The following is a 20,877-nucleotide window of genomic DNA, read 5'->3' as shown; positions in this document are numbered from 1 at the left end:
TCATTTGGCCTTTCTTTCATGCTGTGCAAAGAAAAAGCAACCATCCAGATATCTCACCATGACTTTCCTATCAATGTAGACATGATTTAAGTGAGTGGGGGGGGGGGGGAGATTTTTTTTTTTTTTAAATGTTGAAGTTAAAAGCATCAATCTGGTGCACTTTGAGAGCAAAACTAAGAGATCTATGGATACATCTCTCAACACCCAGATGAAACAGAACTGGAAGCAGATTTCTTTTTCTTTATGGATATTTTACAAATCACTCCCCTTTCAAACTGTATTCTTGTTCATTTATAACAACTTTTTTTTACTGTCATATAGGATTTTATACCTGTTTTTCCTTTAGTCTCTTATTTTTTTAGAACTATACTGATCATATAAAGATGTGCCTTTACCTCACTGGTTGTAGGAAAAGCTTCTTATATTCGTTAGCATAGCTAGCTAACCAGATGCTAATAACAACAAAGTTATTGACTGTAGGCCTATGATCAGTATGACAGATGAACAGATCGCCACTGGGCTCTCAACTAAAGACACAGCCACGCAAAAACTGCGGCATGTGTACGGCTCCTTATGGGTACTGTGATTTGTGAAGTCCCGGCCCGGAGCCGTGTTCTGGTGCTCTCCGTCAGAACTGCATCCCTGTCAGACGAGACATATACCACGTGATGACACGTTATGCTCGTGTTGTGTTCAAGGACCCTGACCTTGGCCAGGAAAAACAGGTACTCGCTTGTTTAATTTGTTTGCGGTCTAGATTTCTTTAATTTTGTTCTTTTTTGCGTGTGTTTATAAATGACCTCGAGGGCCATACCAAAAGGTCTCGCGGGCCGTATACGGCCCGGGGGCCGGAGGTTCCCCACCCCTGCCCTACAATATATTGTTTCCAATACAGCATAATAGGTCCACTTTAATTTGCATCAGAATCAGATTTTATTTTTTTATTTTTTTTAATGGGACACAGGGTTCGGTTCGGAGTTTGAGAAGCCCTGGCATAGACCTTTGCTGAATTTGAACCTTTAGCACACAACGAGCACTGCAGCCAGGTATTGAGGACAGAACATGGCATAAGTAACATAAATAAATGCATAAATACATGTTAAAATAACAGAAATAAATACAGCAATAAATAAACACTAAATAAATAAATGTTTAACTAAAAATATATAAGTTGAGGATAAAACAGAACACATATCTTTATTTGTTTCACAATATGTGGTTTTGCCTGGTCGCCTTGTATTTTGTGGTCATGACAACATTTATAAGAAATGTACTTTCAATTGCTCTGAAAGTTTGACATGTCCTTAACAATATATTTGAGTTGCTATAATATTTGACAAAACTAACATGACACCAGTTTTAATAATACAATATCACTAACGTTAAGATCCATATACAATTTCTAACTATATCTTAATATATAAGTTTATGTTGTAGAGTCGATGAATAGGAGTCGGAGGCGGTGTGTTCAGTATGGAACTCCACACTTCATTATCAAAGAACATTCAGACAGGTTAAGACATTAGCTTATTACTTGTTGTGAAGCTAGCATGAATTAACCTAGCTTCCGGTGCCCTCTCTAACGGGTCCGTGTTGCAACACAATAACCAGAGGTGAATTATGTCCCATCACGTGGCACCACAATGTAAACATTACATTTAAATGTGAAATAATTATAGCCTATTAAAAAACGAAATAGCAGTTGGTTGCTATCATGCCTACAAAATGCAATATTGGAGGTTAATATGGTGTAATACACTCACTAAATAAATGAGATACAAATGACATTATTAGATGATTTTATTGCTTGTGTCAAAATGTGAAGTTGTGAAACCATTTGCTGGTTTTTATTTTGAAGGATGGTTGTCGTAACCGGAAACGCATCGGCTCACGGTGTGTGAAAGAACAGCAGAGAGGGAACAAAGGAACAGAACAAACTGGCGGGCTAGAATTAACCAGGGTGTCTTCAACCACGTCCGCATATCAGCTTTAAATATGGGTGATATCCAGAGTGAGCACATCTTAACTCTGCAATTATGTCTGGAAGAGGAAAGGGCGGTAAGGGACTCGGCAAAGGAGGCGCTAAGCGCCACCGCAAAGTGCTCCGTGATAACATCCAGGGCATCACCAAGCCCGCCATCCGCCGTCTGGCTCGCCGCGGCGGAGTGAAGCGTATCTCCGGTCTGATCTATGAGGAGACCCGCGGTGTGCTGAAGGTGTTCCTGGAGAACGTGATCCGTGATGCCGTCACCTACACCGAGCACGCCAAGAGGAAGACGGTGACCGCCATGGATGTGGTGTACGCTCTGAAGAGGCAGGGCCGCACCCTGTACGGCTTCGGGGGATAAACTCATCTGGCTGAAACACACAAAGGCTCTTTTAAGAGCCGCCCACCTCACTTTGAGAGCTCTGTCCTTGTGATTCACTGATTTATTAACACATTTTTGATTCTTTATTAATTCATCAAAATGCCTACTCTAAACATAGATAATACATTCAAATCCATGTTATTACCTGTTTATTACTAAAGGTAGAGTAAAGCAAAATTATTAAAAAAAAATATTATACTAGAATTTAAGTAAAGTGGTTTGTACTGCATTAATCGAGAGGATACACCAACTTTCACGCTTTCCTTTATTAAACATTATAACGAGGGGACTACTGGGTGATAGTGATGGGAATTCCGGCTCTTCTTGGTGAGCCGGATCATTTGGCTCGGCTCACCAAGAAAAGCCGGCTCTTCCGGCTCCCAAACGGCTCTTCAGTTTACCACATGTTATACCTTTTAATTAAATCAAATGTAGCCCTGTTTTCACTAATGATTTATATATCACTTAAATTATTCAATACATCCTTTGTACTGAAGTATTCAAAAGTAAAGATTCCATGTTTAATATAAATGATTTGCTGTGGCCAATTGTTTTCATTGCATTTACAGACCCGTGTAACTCTCTGATACCACCCAATGAATGCATTGACTTGCTTGTAGAACCACGCCACACAAAACAGATAGCAACACCTATAAAACCTATGTTGCAAATGTATTATATTTACACACGGCATCTATTGCACGTCTGTCCGTCCTGGGAGAGGGATCCATCCTCTGTTGCTCTCCCTTAGGTTTCTCCCATGTTCCCTTTAAACTGTGGGGTTTCTCCGGAAGTTTTTCCTTGTACGATGTGAGGGTCTAAGGACAGAGGGTGTCGTATTGTCATACTGATATTCTGTACACACTGTGAAGACCACTGAGACAAATGTAACATTTGTGATATTGGGCTATATAAATAAACATTGATTGATTGATAAAAAACTATTTAAAAAAAAGGGGCTACTGTATCGACCTATATAAAGTATATACATATAGGTTTTTTTTCAAAATACCAAAAAGATCCTGCATTTTAGCCATGCCTCATTTCGCTCTATTCGCTCTTTCCAGCGCTGTTTTTGCATGGTCAGCGTGGTCAGCTGCAGGGGGGCGTGGTCAGCTGCAGCTCACAGAATCAGCCCCCCTGCAGCTGACCACGCCCCCCTGCAGGAGAGGGGAGCTCTGAGATCAGCTGCTGGGCTGCAGCGGGGAGAAGAGGGGGACAAAAAGAGATCTCCGTCCTCCGTGTTTTATTCTTATAGAAGTAAGAAGAGAAGTAACGGGCAGAAACCCTCCTTTTTACGCAGTGGTCCAGACATAGACATCAAACGGCAACACATTTTCAGTTGCCAGTTCCTTTGGCATTAGGGCAGGATATCTAGATACTTCCCAAGGTTTGACATAATGAATTGTGCTACTTTTAAAGCAAGCAATGATGTTTTCAAATCTTTAATCAAAAAGCTCCTCAAAAACGCTATCGAAGCAGTTCCTGCCGTTGCTACCTTAGTTCAAACAGTAACAACGGACTACTTTTCTTAGCGGATGCATGTCAATTTAAATCAATACATAAAACTATTTTTTAAATCAATAAAATCATTTTCTAAATCCATAAAAGCATTTCAATTAATATTGGGAGTCATGTCGTTACTTTGTTGAGAATATGGCCATGTAATAAGCGGGATAAGTTGCACATTGCACAATGTGCCTTCATGCCGATTTAGATCCCTCCGCAAAAAAAAAAAAAACCCGGCGCGTTCGCGGGCGAGAGCCGGCTCCCGTCGTTCACTTAAAAGAGCCGGCTCCTTCGCGACCGGCACATCACTACTGGGTAAACACTGGCTGCGAGACGCTGTGTCACAGGCGTATGTCTCTGGGATGCATCCACCGGGATCAGTGGGCTCTCCACCAGAGGGATTTCATCCTCTACGCCGGCTTTGCACGGAGGAATGACGGTGGAAGACATTTGCAGTGCTGCATCTTGGTCTTCCCCCTGTTCGTTTATTCAATTGTATTTGAGGGACTATCCAGTATATCACACAATACCTTTGTTACAAAATACTTTTGAACACTTTCAGGTATTTGTTCTTTATTTTAATTCTATAATCTTGTAAGTATAACAGAAATCTAAATATCAACATGTCCTGAACAGATAACTTGTCAGATATCACACTTTATCGCTTTAGATAACAGGACTGATTTACATATGATGCGTTTAAGGCTAAACAGTTCATCATGGAAATAAGTAGGTCTGTATTATCTTCCCTGAATTTGAGGATGAACACCTAACTCAATAATGGGCCTGTGAACTTCCACAACATTACACACATTAAAATCTACACAAATAAGTTAAAACTGATGATCATTTTTTTCCCGTTAAATGTTTAGCCCACGTTACAGCTGCATGTATTTAGGTGGGTGTGTCATTTGAGTTATAATACGGAATATATTCTTTAATAAGTTAATTACACACTGTAAATAAACATTAACTATGACACCTTTATGAATGTCTTAATGTTCTCCACACATTGAGACTTTCGCTTCTTAAATACAGGAGTTTATATTCATCTTTGAACGGGTGAAAACTATTTCAGAAAATACAAATGTAAACTTTAACGTCTCATTCTGAAAAGAATTCAGGCGGCAGACCGAGCTGTTTTCTGATTGGACGATCACAGTTACGGGTCAATCTGACCAATGAGCGTACGGCTGCGCTCCCATATATACTCCCGTGAGTACTGTGACCGAGTTACTTTCTTCTTAACGTTGAAGAATAATTACATAGATAATGTGTGGTCGCGGAAAAAGTGCAGGAAAGGTCAGGGCGAAGGCCAAGACCCGCTCTTCCCGGGCCGGCCTCCAGTTCCCCGTTGGCTGTGTCCACAGGCATCTGAGGAAGGGTAACTACGCCCATCGTGTCGGTGCCGGAGCCCCGGTGTACCTGGCCGCTGTGCTGGAGTACCTGACCGCTGAGATCCTGGAGCTGGCTGGAAACGCCGCCCGGGACAACAAGAAGATCCGCATCATCCCCCGCCATCTGCAGCTCGCCGTCCGCAACGACGAGGAGCTGAACAAGTTGTTGGGAGGAGTGACCATCGCTCAGGGAGGCGTGCTGCCCAACATCCAGGCTGTGCTGCTGCCCAAGAAGACCGAGAAGGCCGCCAAGAAGTGAGCACCCTGAACCCGCTTCTACCAACACCCCAAAGGCTCTTTTAAGAGCCACCCACTTCCAACTAAAAGAGATTACTCCTTTACTTACTGTTGTTAACCCTTGTATTGTACAGCAGGCTGAATACTTTTCACTAGTGATGTGCAAATGAAGCATCGACAGGGAAGGTGATGGGAATTCCGGCTCTTCCGGCTCCCAAACGGCTCTTCAGTTTACCACATATTATACCTTTTAATTAAATCAAATGTAGCCCTGTTTTGACTAATGATTTATATATCACTTAAATTATTCAATGCATCCTTTGTACTGAAGTATTCACAAGTAAAAATTACATGTTTAATATAAATGATTTGCTGTGGCCAACTGTTTTCATTGCATTTACAGACCCGTGTAACTCTCTGATACCACCCAATGAATGCATTGACTTGTCGAACCACGCCACACAAAACAGATAGCAACACCTATAAAAACTATTTAAAAAAAAGGGGCTACTGTATCGACCTATATAAAGTATATAAATATTAGGGCTGTCAGTCGATTAAAATAGTTAATCGCAAATTAATCGCACATTTTTGATCTGTTCTAAATTTACCTTAGAGACTAAGACTAAGACAGAGACTGTTTACCTGTTTATCAAAAGAGTGTTTTAAGCTATTTGTGAAGAAGGAAGATGCAGAATTAATGGTGATTTCTGTTTTGAGTGTAAAGATTATCCCTGAGAATGTTTTCTGGGTTAAACCATCGATAGGCTTTGCAAATAGGGAGGGGCATTTCCCCTGATTTTTAATGAGGTGCATCCTGCAGGCCTTCCCAACACCTGTGGCTTTCAAAGCTGCCCGCGATAATTCCCTGTGAGACAGCGTGTTGGTATCTCCCAAATGAAACTCCACCCCTTTGTTGGTTTTGGGACGTGCAACTGGTTGCTTCGTTCTCTCTTCACGCGCGGCCCGGACTGGGAGGTCGGGGCAGCCTGTGAACAAGGCCAGGAGTAGGCATACTCCTGACATTACTCATATGATATGGCTTCGTATGGTAATGTATTATATGTATTGCATTATTACCGTTAACGATTAAAACGTCCTGGTTGTTTTGAGTGTTTCTTCTTTTAAAGCAAGCTCATTAGGAACGGCGCGGAGAAAAGTAGACCCAAAACTCCTTCAAAAGTCAATGAGAAATGGGGTTAAAAAACCCATCACTGCCGTGAAACGCCAGGGCTTATATCCCCCTGACGACCCTGCCCCGCTTCTTTTTGCCTCCTTCTCCCTAGCTTTCTCCTTCCGGAACCTGTCCCTCAGAGACTTCCACCTTGTCACGTCTTTCCTCTAATGAAATGAAATAATAAAGTTAATTTGTTGAACTACTTGAAGAATTGACTAAATTATGCCTACATTAATGAAAAGCAAATCCCTTTATCACTGTCATTTGCATAAAAGGTTTTACATTCACACTTTATATGATGAACATTAATGACATTAATGTCTATGGTGCTATTTTATGCTACATTCCATGCTGGCTAAATATACTGTCTATGCCTGCAAGCTGTCCATTCAATGTTAAAATTAAGGACACTGGATATATCAAATCAAGTTTTATTTATATAGCACATTTATAAACATTTATAAACGATTTTTGGTCGAGCCAAAGTCCTGTACATATAATAAAACTAGCCTACAGTAGAGACACGTTACAGCTAATACAACAGCACAGTTTGTTCAGAATATCATATAATATAAACTCCCCAAACTGGCGAACACCTACCAGTTCCACCCACTGTCTCTGCCACCTCCCTCCATGCCTGGCTCCTCCGGTTTGTATCCCGGTAGATGAACAGAGACTGATCATACAGCACCGGGTGATTCACTACTGCTATAATTAATTTCTCCTCCATTTTTTGGAATATGAGGAAAGACCTGCGTAGTCTCTCCCAGCATACACCCGGTTTGATTGGCTAGCGCTGTACTGGCATATTTGCATAAACGGGATTTCATTGGCTGACGCCTCCGTCGAGGCATCAAAAGTTGAACATTGCTCAACTTTTGACGCCAGCTACGCCAGCAACACTCCACGTCGCTTCCCAAAATGCAGTTCGGCTAAAAGTGACGTCACCCCATTCAAAGTGAATGGGCAGAAGCGTTGGAAGCCTCAACGCACGCCGCTTGCCAGCGGGCGTGTCTGAAACTCGACCAACAACCAATCACATGAATCTCCCGCCCCTGACACACAAGCAGCGGTTTGATTGGCTAGAGCTTGTACTGGCATATGATTCGATTGGCTGACGCCTCTGCCGAGGCGTCAAAAGTTGAACATTGCCGTTACGTCGAGGCGTGCAGGAAACTACACCCACCTCCCCTGGACATGGGTCGACTGTCATGCCTGCCTACAAGCAGTAGTGCCTATAAACACACTTTATAAAGTCAGGCAGCACTAACCAGGCTTCGTGTGATTCTGTTTATTTGTGCCTTACTTTGACCATCCGTTCACTGTTATCGATCATTGTGGAGAGAGGCAGACGTGTTGTTTTGTATTATTGCAGCTATCGGATGCAAGTAGTCAGTTTAGCTTCGGTTGCTATGGTAACATCACCCGTTTGATACCAGAGAAACTTTCATAACAGCGTTGTGATGCCAAACAGTGTCAATTCAGACTGACACACATTCACTTAGGCTAAGGGGAACTGGGGATATGCATCAGCTGCTTGTGTGAGTCGGACAGTGAATACTTTAGAGCGGCCGCTGCAGTGTGAGCTAACCGGGAGCTAACGGGAGAATAAACTCCCGTGGAAGAGCAGCCAGCACTGCAGCGGTCGGTAAATGCTGCAGAAACACATTAATAAACAATGAACCACGGCACTCTGGAGAAAAGCATAAGGTTGGAGAAGTCGTTATTCAATTTATTCTGGCTTCGTGTGATTAAAAGCAACACGATCATCGACCCGACGCTGTTGTTGTTGTTGTTGTGAGCGCCGTAATGGCTGCCGTTGGGGAGCAAATCAGCGATGTACACGGTGACGTAGCGAGGGTGCAGCGAGTCGTTTGGCTGATGCAGAGCGTAGAGCACTCGCTGGGGTGTACGGTTTAACCATGTCCTGGATGTAGGAAGGGCCAGATCCATTCGCAGCATGGTACGCAAGTACCAGTGTCTTGAAGTGGATTCTAGCAGTTACCGGAAGCCAGTGGAGGGAGCGGAGGAGCGGCGTGGTGTGGGAACATTTAGCAAGGTTGAAGACCAGACGAGCCGCTGCATTCTGGATGAGCTGCAGAGGTCGGAGGGCACATGCAGGTAGACCAGCCAGGAGGGAGTTGCAGTAGTCTAGGCGTGAGGTGACGAGAGCCTGGACCAGAACCTGCGTGGCTTTCTGGGTCAGCTGGGGACGCATCCTCCTGATGCTGTAGAGCGTGTATCTGCAGCAGCGGGTTGTAGCAGCGATGTTTGCAGTGAAGGACAGGTTGTTATCTAGGGTCACACCCAGATTCCTTGCAGTCTGAGTCGGGGAGACAGCAGAGGTGCCGATGTTGATGGTCAGGTCAAGAGTGGGACAATCTTTTCCCGAAAGGAAAAGCAGTTCAGTTTTGTCAAAGTTGAGCTTGAGATGATGAGCAGACATCCACTGAGAGATGTCAGCTAGACAAGCAGAGATGCGTGCGACGACCTGGGTCTCTGAGCGGGGGAAGGACAGGATTAATTGGGTGTCGTCAGCGTAGCAGTGGTATGAAAAACCATGCGGGCTAATGACTGATCCGAGCGAGTTTGTGTACAGGGAGAAGAGGAGGGGACCAAGAACAGAGCCCTGAGGGACCCCTGTAGTTAATTGACAAGGGTCGGACTCGGACCCTCTCCAAGTTACCCTGTAGGTGCGGTCTTTGAGGTGTGAGGTGAGGAGGGAAAGTGCAGAGCCTGAAACTCCAAGTTCTTGGAGAGTGCGAAGGAGGATCTGATGGTTCACCGTGTCGAATGCAGCAGACAGGTCCAACAGGATGATGACAGAGGAGAGGGAGGCTGCTTTAGCCGTTTGCATTTCCTCAGAGACAGCAATGAGAGCAGTTTCTGTGGAGTGACCTGCCTTGAAACCAGACTGGTATAACATACCATTTCAGCTCATGAGAAATGGTGGCAAAAATAAAAGTGTTGTGTTAATATTTTTGTTCAGTGTTTTAAAAAAGAAAAAATGTTTGGCTTGTGGCTTATTTTAGAAGAGAAGCATTTTCTCCTCGTGATTGTCCGACACGTTATGGCCTTAATGTCACCATGAAGTATACGCTATAAGCAGTTTGAACAAAAGAGAATGTAATTTAACATTTAAGTCAGCAAACACATTTGTATATGCTTTTATATGAACCTATAAAACAGTGACATGTATTTGTGTATTAGGAATCCACCTGAATAATATGTATAGGCTTTTTGGGAGGGTTTAGCTATATCTAGTGAAGCATTTTGTGATTAATAGTTGTTTTTCTAACAGTAATTATATCGACAAGGTCCCATGATAAACCGAACACAAATACAAACTACATGTTTGTTTTGTTTTTAATTAGTCCTTAAATTGGTTGTTTTGTGTCAATGCTGAAAATTAAGCTGAACACATTTATAATTCCTTACATTTTGTTTGTATTTTATCAAGGTAATGTTGGGTTTCTACATTTGGCTTCTTGTTTTGTCTTGTCTGCCAAATGCAACTTAATTGATTTCCCTTAAATAAATTAAACTTAACACAAAAAGTAAAGACATTTGTGTTATGTAGATTATTTCTTTGCTGTACATGTTCTACTTTCTTGTTTAGTTCTTGTCTTTTAATTGTTTTTGTACAATGCCATGTCTTTTATGCTGCTGCAACACAAACATTTCCCAACTTGGGATCAATCAAGTACTTCTTATCTTATCTTCTTAATATTAAGAACCTGAAATGCAATATTTTAAAGGAACCGCTCAACACGTATGTCTACTCTTTCTGTAACAAATTGCAAAACTGACCGGATGGCATCCTGCATTCGACATAAACTGTATTGGGACATACCAAATATGTAATGGCATAATACAGAGTGATGTTTGCAGGAATTCAGTGTTTCAACACATGGTTCCTCTTTAAAAGGGAGTTCATATACTACCAGAGGGAGTACATGTCTGCATGAGAGCCTTTCTGTCATTACAGGGTTAGATATATAATCTGTCTAACACATTTCAGATTGTTATTATAAATCATACTACTATATAAATATAGTTGTATTGTGATGTACATGAGAACAGCTGTGCTAAATGAAGGTCTCTCACTGTTGGGTAACAAAGACTGTATTTAGAACACAGCCAGGGCCTGTCCTGATGGGAGTGTGTTTGCAGACAGCAGAATTACCTCTGTTTAACAAACAATTGTTTACAACTACTGCGTTCTTTCACCTTGAGTCTTTAAAACCACATCTCGCCTAACTATATTACTAGTTTTATTGAGAATATGAAGCATTTTAAGTTGTTCAGGAGATCATTTATAGGAAAAAGTCGCAGATTAGTCCTTCTCACGGCAGTAGTTTTAGGAGGTTTAAAGGCTTCCCAATTAAAACACAACAATATTTAAAGCTTTATTTGGTTTCTATATGTAGATTAAGTAATCCGCTATCAATTCGATTAACTTTTGAAATTCAACTCGTTCTCTAAATGTGTATTTTGTACAGTTTTAGCTGAAGAGAAAGCACAAAGTGGCACAGTTTTTCTGCAGCTCCTGCGTGAGCTACTGAGTTGAGTCTCTACGGTTCTCATGGTGTGTTTAAGTTCCTCTCTTCGCTGGGATTTCTCTATCCTCTCATCAGACCGAGAATCCTCCCGACAGCATCATGGCCGCAGAACAAGCTCCCACTGAAGTCGCCGCCGCCCCGGCAAAGGCACCAGCAAAGGCACCGGCAAAGGCACCAGCCAAGTCTCCGAAGAAGAAGGCAGCCAAGCCGGCCAAGAAGGTTGGTCCCGGAGCCTCTGAGCTCATCTTGAAAGAGGTCACCGCCTCCAAGGACCGTAAAGGGATCTCTTACCAGGCTCTGAAGAAGGCGCTGGCCGCTCAGGGCTACGAACACACCGCTCACATTAAACGCGCCGTGAAGAGGTTACTCGAGAATGGAGCCCTGGTGCAGGTCAAGGGAACCGGAGCCAGCGGCTCCTTCAAGGCCGCCGAGAAGCCCAAGAAGGCAGCGAAGAAGCCCGCAGCCAAAGCGAAGAAGCCGGCAGCAGCAGCAGCGAAGAAACCCGCCGCTAAGAAGCCAGCAGCCAAGAAGGCAGTAACTCCCAAGAAGGTAGCGAAGAAGCCTGCTACTGCTGCCAAGAAAACCCCCGTGAAGAAGATCACTAAGAGCCCGAAGAAGGTGGCGGCCAAGAAGGCAGCCCCCAAGAAGGCAGCACCCAAGAAGACAGTAACCCCCAAGAAAGCTGTGAAGAAGGCGGTTAAACCAGCTGTCAAGGCAGCGAAGAAGGCACCAGCCAGGAAATCATCGAGGAAGTAAACAGATCCTCTCCTTCATCTCCAAAAGGCTCTTTTAAGAGCCACCCACACACACACCAAAAGAGCACATCTCCTGTTTTAATATTATAATTTTGCATACAGTTTGTTTCCATCTGCTGCATATTCATTTGCAAAAACCAGAAGACATTGTGGTTATTTATCATTATCGTATAAGTTAGTTAATTTTACAACACATTTTATTATGTTGCTATATTAGTAGACATTCACTTCACAGAAGGCTCCTCTGACAGTCACTCACAACATACACATTTTCCCATATCCTTGATAGTGTAAACCCTATGTACATATTGTGTAGGCCTATACAACTTCATATAAATGTACATCGAAACTTACTTAATGCTACATATAATTGTGACTATATTATTACACATTAATTCACTTTTACTTGAGGAGATCGGATTAGCTCCTGATTTTGATAATACATTAATTATTTTACTTTATTTTGTATGTTTAATAATTAAATTAGATTATATTGGATATTCTTTAATGGTCACATTGTTAAATTTGTTTTGTCACTTCAGCATGCCAAACTATCTTATAGTGTGCTTCACTTTGATCCTTTAAAGTATACTTTATTTTAAAATATTTCTCTAAGAATACACTATATTGTTTGAGTATATGTGTATAGTCAGATCTATTTTATAGTATATGCTATTCGATGATTTAATTATGTGAGGTCTATTGTACTTGACACAGTGAATGGACTAACGCTTCTCTGATTGGTCGATGGTAGTACCACTCGACCTGACCAATCAGCGGTCAGATGTTCACTATATAGCCCACCACCAAACGTTGAGGAAGTATTGTTTTCTGCTAACCTAAACAGAAAATGTCAGGAAGAGGCAAGACCGGAGGAAAGGCCAGAGCGAAGGCCAAGACCCGCTCATCCCGGGCCGGGCTCCAGTTCCCCGTCGGCCGTGTCCACAGGCATCTGAGGAAGGGTAACTACGCCCATCGTGTCGGTGCCGGAGCCCCGGTGTACTTGGCCGCTGTGCTGGAGTACCTGACCGCTGAGATCCTGGAGCTTGCTGGAAACGCCGCCCGGGACAACAAGAAGTCCCGTATCATCCCCCGCCATCTGCAGCTCGCCGTCCGCAACGACGAGGAGCTGAACAAGCTGCTGGGAGGAGTGACCATCGCTCAGGGAGGCGTGCTGCCCAACATCCAGGCTGTGCTGCTGCCCAAGAAGACCGAGAAGCCCGCCAAGAAGTGAACACCCTGAACCCGCTTCTACCAACACCCCAAAGGCTCTTTTAAGAGCCACCCACATCCAACTAAAGAACATTCCTCTCTTCACTACACGAGTACTCAAAGGCCCAGAACAGTGATCTCCCCCCCTGCTCTATATGTATTGAGGTGTACAACATGTCATACTGCAGAATCAACTGATCTGTGAAGGTCTTCGTTGTTATTACCATGGGCATCACTTTGTTATAAACAGTGGTGGGGACAATTTCTCCCTATTTAACATCAGCATAGTAGAAGACAAAATATGCCCCCCCCCCTTGGGTGTTGAACCTTGAGCACCTGCATGAATAACCAATTCATAGACCAGGGGTACTCAAACTTTTGTGTTAAAGGGGAAAGGAAACACCAATTACAGTTATAATATTCCGGTAGTTTATTCATTTTACAATGGATATTGATCGTAATATTTATTGTATATGATATTACTCGCCAAAAGAAAATTAATTATCCGCCGGCCGGGTGGGGAATTCCGGGACCAGGCCGCTGCCATTAGGGGAGTCCTAAATGGTGACGTCACTGGATGGATCTTCGCTCCAGGTATCCATACACAACGTAGCAGATATGGCAGCGATGGAGGAATTTTGCAATGAGATCGACGTTTTGAACGATGAATTTGACTATTCGTCGGGAGATGACATTGATGTGGAAGCATGTACAGTTACCAGGCATCCCATGGCCTATGCTTATGAACCGATTCGGTCGAATAGAGTGGCATACGATCCGGAATAAAAAAATTAAAAAAACACAATGCTAACAGTGAGCCTCTGAATTAGCCCCGAGCGAAAAATGCTAACCAACACATCGTTTATGATCGCAAGGAGACACAGAATCTAACGGTGCCCACCTCAACACTGAAAGATACAAACTCGCGAGGTTATCAACAAAAACGTACATCAAAACAAGTGGCGCTAGGTACTAACATACGCCAGGCTAACGGCTTACCTTCCTCATTGTCTGGTCTAAACTGGTCTTCAATGGCATTACAACGATAAAATCGATGATGTAGTTAATCCATAGGTTAATATCCAATGGGGCTGTGTCCCCTTTGAAATGTTCTGATAATCTATAAGCAATACAACTGCAATTCCGTTATCTGCTGTCCGCTCTGTGCTCCGTGCGCTCTGGGTCCTGCAATTCCATCCATTGAACACCTAGTCCAGCAATACTAGCCTTTTTAGGGCTGTTTTCGACAGATGAGCGTGTGTATGCCAGTTTAATTAGTTGAGCTATAGAACACCCCCAATTCTCTATTGTACGTCATAATAATAGCTACCATTTAGTTTGGACACGATTGCGTTAATTAATAAGGTCACACTGTGTCAGTAAATACATGTGTGAGCTAGTAATCTGGTAGTGCTGCAATATGTACCTCTCTCTCGGCAGCTGAAGCAGCTCGTTTGGTGGCTCGAACTTCACGTTTGTTGACACTGTCATTGTCTTGCGCGGCCGACGTGCTGGGACGGTCGGTGTTCCCGACTGCATACGTTGAGAAATCGAATATTGTGGGAACAGATCCTGGCTTCAAATCCGATGTTTTGTATTGAACCAGGCATCCAGACTGGACTTTGAGCAGCTTCTCATCCTTTAGTGGCAGCCTATGCTGGAAATGTACTTCTTCCTTCTTCGTATAAAATCCATTTGTGCAGCCTGGGGCAATACAATAAACTCCTGACGACGACCGTTTTCTTGTAATGTAAACTACTGGTGCATTGCACGCCATGTTGTTTGTTATTGAGCTTTGGCCCAGGAAGCCGTACCCACTCAGTGACGTCACTGGAAAAGTCCCGGAGCAATGGAAGCGCCCATGGTCCTTAACAATATCTTTGAGTTGCTATAATATTTTACAAAACTACACACCCTAACTCCGTCTCTGAGGAATTATTTGAGAAACATGCAAACCAGTTTTAATAATACAATATCACTAACTTTAAGATACATATACAATTTCTAACTATATCTTAATATATAAGTTTATGTAAACATTACATTTAAATGTGAAATAATTATATAAAAATACTAAATAGCAGTTGGTTGGCATCAGGCCCATAAAATGCAATATTGGAGGTTAAAATGGTGTAATACACGCACTAAATAAATGAGATACAAATGACATTATTAGATTAACCATTTGCTGGTTTTTATTTTGAAGGATGGTTGTCGTAACCGGAAACGCATCGGCTCACGGTGTGTGAAAAGAGCAGCAGAGAGGGAACAAAGGAACGGAACAAACTGGCGGGCTAGAATTAACCAGGGTGTCTTCAACTACGTCCGCATATCAGCTTTAAATATGGCCGATATCCATAGTGAGTACATCATAGCTCTGCAATTATGTCTGGAAGAGGAAAGGGCGGAAAGGGACTCGGCAAAGGAGGCGCTAAGCGCCACCGCAAAGTGCTCCGTGATAACATCCAGGGCATCACCAAGCCCGCCATCCGCCGTCTGGCTCGCCGCGGCGGAGTGAAGCGTATCTCCGGTCTGATCTACGAGGAGACCCGCGGTGTGCTGAAGGTGTTCCTGGAGAACGTGATCCGTGATGCCGTCACCTACACCGAGCACGCCAAGAGGAAGACGGTGACCGCCATGGATGTGGTGTACGCGCTGAAGAGGCAGGGCCGCACCCTGTACGGCTTCGGGGGATAAACTCATCTGACTGAAACACACAAAGGCTCTTTTAAGAGCCGCCCACCTCACTTTGAGAGCTCTGTCCTTGTGATTCACTGATTTATTAACACATTTTTGATCCTTTACTAATTCATCAAAATGCCTACTCTGAAAATAGATAAATTATTAAAATCCATGTTATTACCCGTTTATTACTAAAGGTAGAATAATGCAATATGATGTTTTAAAAAATTATACTAGAATTTAAGTGAAGTGTTTTGTATTAATCACATGAACAGAGTGGATAAACCAACTTTCACGCTTTCCTTTATTTAACATTATAACGAGGGGACTACTGGGTAAACACTGGCTGCGAGAGGCTGTGTCGCAGGCGTATGTCTCTGGGATGCATCCACCGGGATCAGTGGGCTCTCCACCAGAGGAATTTCATCCTCTACGCCGGCTTTGCACGGAGGAATGACTGGAAGACATTTGCAGTGCTGCATCTTGGTCTTCCCCCTGTTCGGTTATTCAATTGTATTTGAGGGACTATCCAGCATATCACACAATACCTGTGTTACAAAATACTTTTGAACACTTTCAGGTATTTGTTCTATTTTAATTCTATAATCTTGTGAGTATAACAGAAATCTAAATATCAACTTGTCCTGAACAGATAACTTGTCAGATATCACACTTTATCACTTTAGATAACAGGACTGATTTACATATGAAATGACAACGGTGTTTTAGGCACCAACATGTATGCGTTTAAGGCTAAACATTTCATCATGGAAATAAGTAGGTCTGTATTATCTTCCCTGAATTTGAGGATGAACACCTAACTCAATGATGGGCCTGTGAACTTCCAGTCATACCTGTGGAGGAAATGAATTACAAGCATTTCATCAAGAAACCACACCAACCAGCTCCAACAAGCTGATGTCCAGCAGTAATAGTAAAAGACAGCTCATATAATTATTACAACCAAAAACATGTATGGCTTATATTAAACCAATTTCATTCACATTAAAAAGCCCTTTTAACCTGAACTAATTCATCACCAAACAAGTCTTACCCCTTTTTCCCTTTCCACGTTCATTCTTTCTATTCTTACACTGAATCTTCTAAACCATAGCCATACATTATCAACTAATTATGTTTCCCACATTCTTTAAGTCTCACATTTCATGTGATGTAATATGGTGTCATTGAGTCCTGATCTACAACATTCTACATTCACCTATATTATTTGACATTGACAGATTTAAATGATGTTATTATCTCTCCACTCAGTTACTCCAGATGTCCTGCCAGGTCGTCATCATGCCATGCTCTATTAGTGATTAGACTTCAGACATCCAAAAACAAATGTCTCAAATATTGTTAGCATTGTTGTCCACTCTCACCTCTTTTCTGTTGTTTCAATATTTACATTAGGTTTTGGAAATGTCTAAGGGTATGTATGATCTAATGTGTACTTTTCCCTAGCCTATTGATTACGTTTAAAGCCCTTCTCTCCACATGGAATCATTAGCTTACTGCATCAACCACATATATAAATACAAGAAAGCCCTTCACTTACAAACATTTGCATTCATGCACACACTCGATTCAATTCAGACATTTACAGGTTTGTTAGAAAGGCATCAGGGAAGCCTTCATGTCATCTCTAGAAATACTATGACATGCTTTCTTTGTTGCCCAGTTTGAATGGCTTGCACTAGATTGCGTTGGGTAATATAGTATCTGATTGTTTATGTATGATATCATATTTCTTGATTTAGGTTATCATTTTCAGTTTTTAAAAGACCAAGTTCTTCAACCATTTTATATTTTATCTTAATCTGAACAAACAATATACTGTAACGTATCAAGTCTTTTTGGTTTTATTTCATTATTTAGATTTCAATTAAAAAACATGTTTCTCTTCTGTTCTCGAAAACTATGCTCAAAGGGTGATTTGTTTTGCGCATGCTCAGTACTCAACCAATCCCGTGCGAGCAACAGCACAGTATCATTTGCATCGTATGAATATAAATAGACCTCGCTGTCTCTCGGTGAGTCCATTCTACTTTGTGAACCCTCAACCGTTGATCATGCCTGAAGCAGCCAGCGTGAAAGCGCCCAAGAAGGGCTCCAAGAAGGCGGTCATCAAGACCGCCAGCAAGACCGGCAAGAAGAGGAGGAAGTCCAGGAAGGAGAGCTACGCCATCTACGTGTACAAAGTGATGAAGCAGGTGCACCCCGACACCGGCATCTCCTCCAAGGCCATGGGCATCATGAACTGCTTCGTGAGCGACATCTTTGAGCGCATCGCCGGGGAGGCCTCCCGTCTGGCTCACTACAACAAGCGCTCCACCATCACCTCCAGGGAGATCCAGACCGCCGTCCGCCTGCTGCTGCCCGGAGAGCTGGCCAAGCACGCCGTGTCTGAGGGCACCAAGGCCGTGACCAAGTACACGAGCTCCAAGTAACCTGTTGCCGCTGCTGCTATAACCCAACGGCTCTTTTAAGAGCCACCCACTCCATCTACTGCTGCTTTCCTCTTTCAAAGTGTCCCGATATACGTCAACATAGTTGCCTTTTTAATAGAACTAAAATTATACATGGTACAAATTAACACCATTTATTTAATACTTTGCTCTGAACTTGTTGTATATCACTTCAATTTCTGTCTATCTACATGGTTTAATGCTGAACAAATAAAGCTATATTGTATCTTAAGTGCTGCAAATATAATTTCATTTTCATTTCAAACCATTATTTAACCAGATTGGTCCCATTGAGATCATATATCTCTTTTTCAAGGGAGACCTGCAGCATATAGGTTCCACATGAAACATAAAACAATAAAGGACATTATACATTATATTTACAGGATAAATAATAATAATGTATGTGTAGGAATGAGAATAGGTTGTATTACCGAGTAGGTTAACACATACAAGGTATTTGCTTTGGTATATTTGGTGCATACAAAGACACAGAATGAAGAATAACTAGCAACATAATCAAAATCAAATAGAACTATATACATTTTGAGAAGGCATACGTTATAGATCTGTATGAATACACATATGAAATAAGAGATGTCCTCAAAATATTAAAGATAACAAAAGTAGACATTACACAAATTACAATCTACACAAATAAGTTTTCCCGTTAAATGGTTAGCCCACGTTACAGCTGCATGTATTTAGGTGGGTGTGTCATTTGAGTTATAATACGGAATATATTATTTAATAAGTTAATTACACACTGTAAATAAACATGAAGTATTACACCTTTATGAATGTCTTAATGTTCTCCACACATTGAGACTTTCGCTTCTTAAATTACAGGAGTTTATATTCATCTTTGAACGGGTGAAAACTATTTCAGAAAATTCAAATGTAAACTTTAACGTCTCATTCTGAAAAGAATTCAGGCGGCAGACCGAGCTGTTTTCTGATTGGACGATCACAGTTACGGGTCAATCTGACCAATGAGCGTACAGCTGCGCTCCTATATATACTCTGGTGAGAACTGTGACCGAGTTACTTTCTTCTTAACGTCGAAGAATAATCACGTAGAAAATGTCTGGTCGCGGAAAAGGTGCAGGAAAGGTTAGGGCGAAGGCCAAGACCCGCTCTTCCCGGGCCGGGCTCCAGTTCCCCGTCGGCCGTGTCCACAGGCATCTGAGGAAGGGTAACTACGCCCATCGTGTCGGTGCCGGAGCCCCGGTGTACCTGGCCGCTGTGCTGGAGTACCTGACCGCTGAGATCCTGGAGCTGGCTGGAAACGCCGCCCGGGACAACAAGAAGACCCGCATCATCCCCCGCCATCTGCAGCTCGCCGTCCGCAACGACGAGGAGCTGAACAAGCTGCTGGGAGGAGTGACCATCGCTCAGGGAGGCGTGCTGCCCAACATCCAGGCTGTGCTGCTGCCCAAGAAGACCGAGAAGGCTGCCAAGAAGTGAGCACCCTGAACCCGCTTCTACCATCACCCCAAAGGCTCTTTTAAGAGCCACCCACTTCCAACTAAAGAACATTCCTCTCTTCACTACACAACTACGTAAAGGCCCAGAACAGTAATCTCCCCCCTTGCACTATTAACAGAGTTCGTAAGGTCATTGAAAACCTGGACAATTCAAAATGTAAATTGCAGGCCCTGTAAAAGTTATGGAAAAAAAACGTTTTGGAAAAGTCATGAAAATGTAACTAAAGTTGCGTCAAATATAATTTAAATGTTATCTAATTTCCGAAATAATCTGCGGTCGTGAGCTGTTCTGTGCCATCATGACGCGCATGGTGTTATTTTTTAATATATGAAGCGCGAGCTGTGTGCTCGAGTCGAACTCTGCTGCTCGGGATGAGGGTCAGCTACATTATCTACGGTGCGTTCGTTAGCTGCGGAGTCACTGGACAGACTGAGCCGCTAGAACGGGCCGCTCAGGTGTTCAGAGCGTGATGTGAACTGAAACGCTTTTCTGTCCTAATATTATTTAAGGAATCGATATTGTAGGCTACTTGAGTAAAAGTAGAAGTACTCAGATCTTGTACTTGAGTAGAAGTATCAGAGTGTAGGAATACTTTGTTTCAGTAAAAGTCCTGCATTCAAAATGTTCCTCAAGTGAAAGTAGAAAGTATTCTCATCTAAATATAGTGAAAGACAGTGAAAGTAGTCGTTGTGCAGATTGGTCCATTTCAGAATAATATATATATGTTTTATAATGATTGATCATGAAAGTGTTCTCAGAGCTGGTGAAGGTGCAGCTAGTCTGAAGTACTTTGTAGACTGCAGGGTAGCTGGTGAAGGTGCAGCTAGTCTGAAGTACTTTGTAGACTGCAGGGTAGCTGGTGAAGGTGCAGCTAGTCTGAAGTACTTTGTAGACTGCAGGGTAGCTGGTGAAGGTGCAGCTAGTCTGAAGTACTTTGTAGACTGCAGGGTAGCTGGTGGAGGTGCAGCTAGTCTGAAGTACTTTGTAGACTGCAGGGTAGCTGGTGAAGGAGCAGCTA

At 42.7% G+C, this 20,877-nt stretch overlaps 7 protein-coding genes across 7 annotated transcripts; all 7 read left to right on the top strand.

Annotated features, from left to right (window-relative positions):
* The first annotated feature begins 2,029 nt into the window (after positions 1-2,029).
* On the top strand, positions 2,030-2,359 carry LOC117442188 (histone H4). Its single transcript, XM_034078189.2, has one exon. It carries the CDS (start codon positions 2,037-2,039, stop codon positions 2,346-2,348), a length of 312 nt encoding a protein of 103 aa, XP_033934080.1. The 5' UTR covers positions 2,030-2,036; the 3' UTR covers positions 2,349-2,359.
* A 2,791-nt stretch (positions 2,360-5,150) lies between these two features.
* On the top strand, positions 5,151-5,534 carry LOC117442160 (histone H2A-like). The gene has a single exon (XM_034078163.2). It carries the CDS (start codon positions 5,151-5,153, stop codon positions 5,532-5,534), a length of 384 nt encoding a protein of 127 aa, XP_033934054.1.
* Positions 5,535-10,937: 5,403 nt separating this feature from the next.
* On the top strand, positions 10,938-15,501 carry LOC117442125 (histone H1-like). The gene is made up of 2 exons (XM_034078129.2): positions 10,938-12,003; positions 15,425-15,501. The coding sequence occupies exons 1-2, from the start codon at positions 11,351-11,353 to the stop codon at positions 15,465-15,467; spliced, it is 696 nt and encodes a 231-aa protein (XP_033934020.1). The 5' UTR covers positions 10,938-11,350; the 3' UTR covers positions 15,468-15,501.
* Positions 12,799-13,321, top strand: LOC117442156 (histone H2A-like). The gene has a single exon (XM_034078158.2). The coding sequence runs from the start codon at positions 12,857-12,859 to the stop codon at positions 13,238-13,240; it is 384 nt and encodes a 127-aa protein (XP_033934049.1). The 5' UTR covers positions 12,799-12,856; the 3' UTR covers positions 13,241-13,321.
* Positions 15,502-15,602: 101 nt separating the features above from the next.
* Positions 15,603-15,955, top strand: LOC117442183 (histone H4). Its single transcript, XM_034078184.2, has one exon. It carries the CDS (start codon positions 15,604-15,606, stop codon positions 15,913-15,915), a length of 312 nt encoding a protein of 103 aa, XP_033934075.1. The 5' UTR covers position 15,603; the 3' UTR covers positions 15,916-15,955.
* Positions 15,956-17,950: 1,995 nt separating this feature from the next.
* LOC117442164 (histone H2B 1.2-like) lies at positions 17,951-18,569 on the top strand. Its single transcript, XM_034078167.2, has one exon. The coding sequence runs from the start codon at positions 17,976-17,978 to the stop codon at positions 18,351-18,353; it is 378 nt and encodes a 125-aa protein (XP_033934058.1). The 5' UTR covers positions 17,951-17,975; the 3' UTR covers positions 18,354-18,569.
* Positions 18,570-19,441: 872 nt separating this feature from the next.
* Positions 19,442-19,838, top strand: LOC117442147 (late histone H2A.L3). The gene has a single exon (XM_034078149.2). It carries the CDS (start codon positions 19,455-19,457, stop codon positions 19,836-19,838), a length of 384 nt encoding a protein of 127 aa, XP_033934040.1. The 5' UTR covers positions 19,442-19,454.
* Positions 19,839-20,877: the final 1,039 nt, after the last annotated feature.

This window comes from Pseudochaenichthys georgianus, unplaced genomic scaffold, assembly GCF_902827115.2.
Source record: "Pseudochaenichthys georgianus unplaced genomic scaffold, fPseGeo1.2 scaffold_308_arrow_ctg1, whole genome shotgun sequence".
NCBI lineage: Eukaryota > Metazoa > Chordata > Actinopteri > Perciformes > Channichthyidae > Pseudochaenichthys > Pseudochaenichthys georgianus.
Note: the sequence above shows the minus strand (reverse complement) of the source record. Positions and strands in the feature narration are given on the sequence as shown.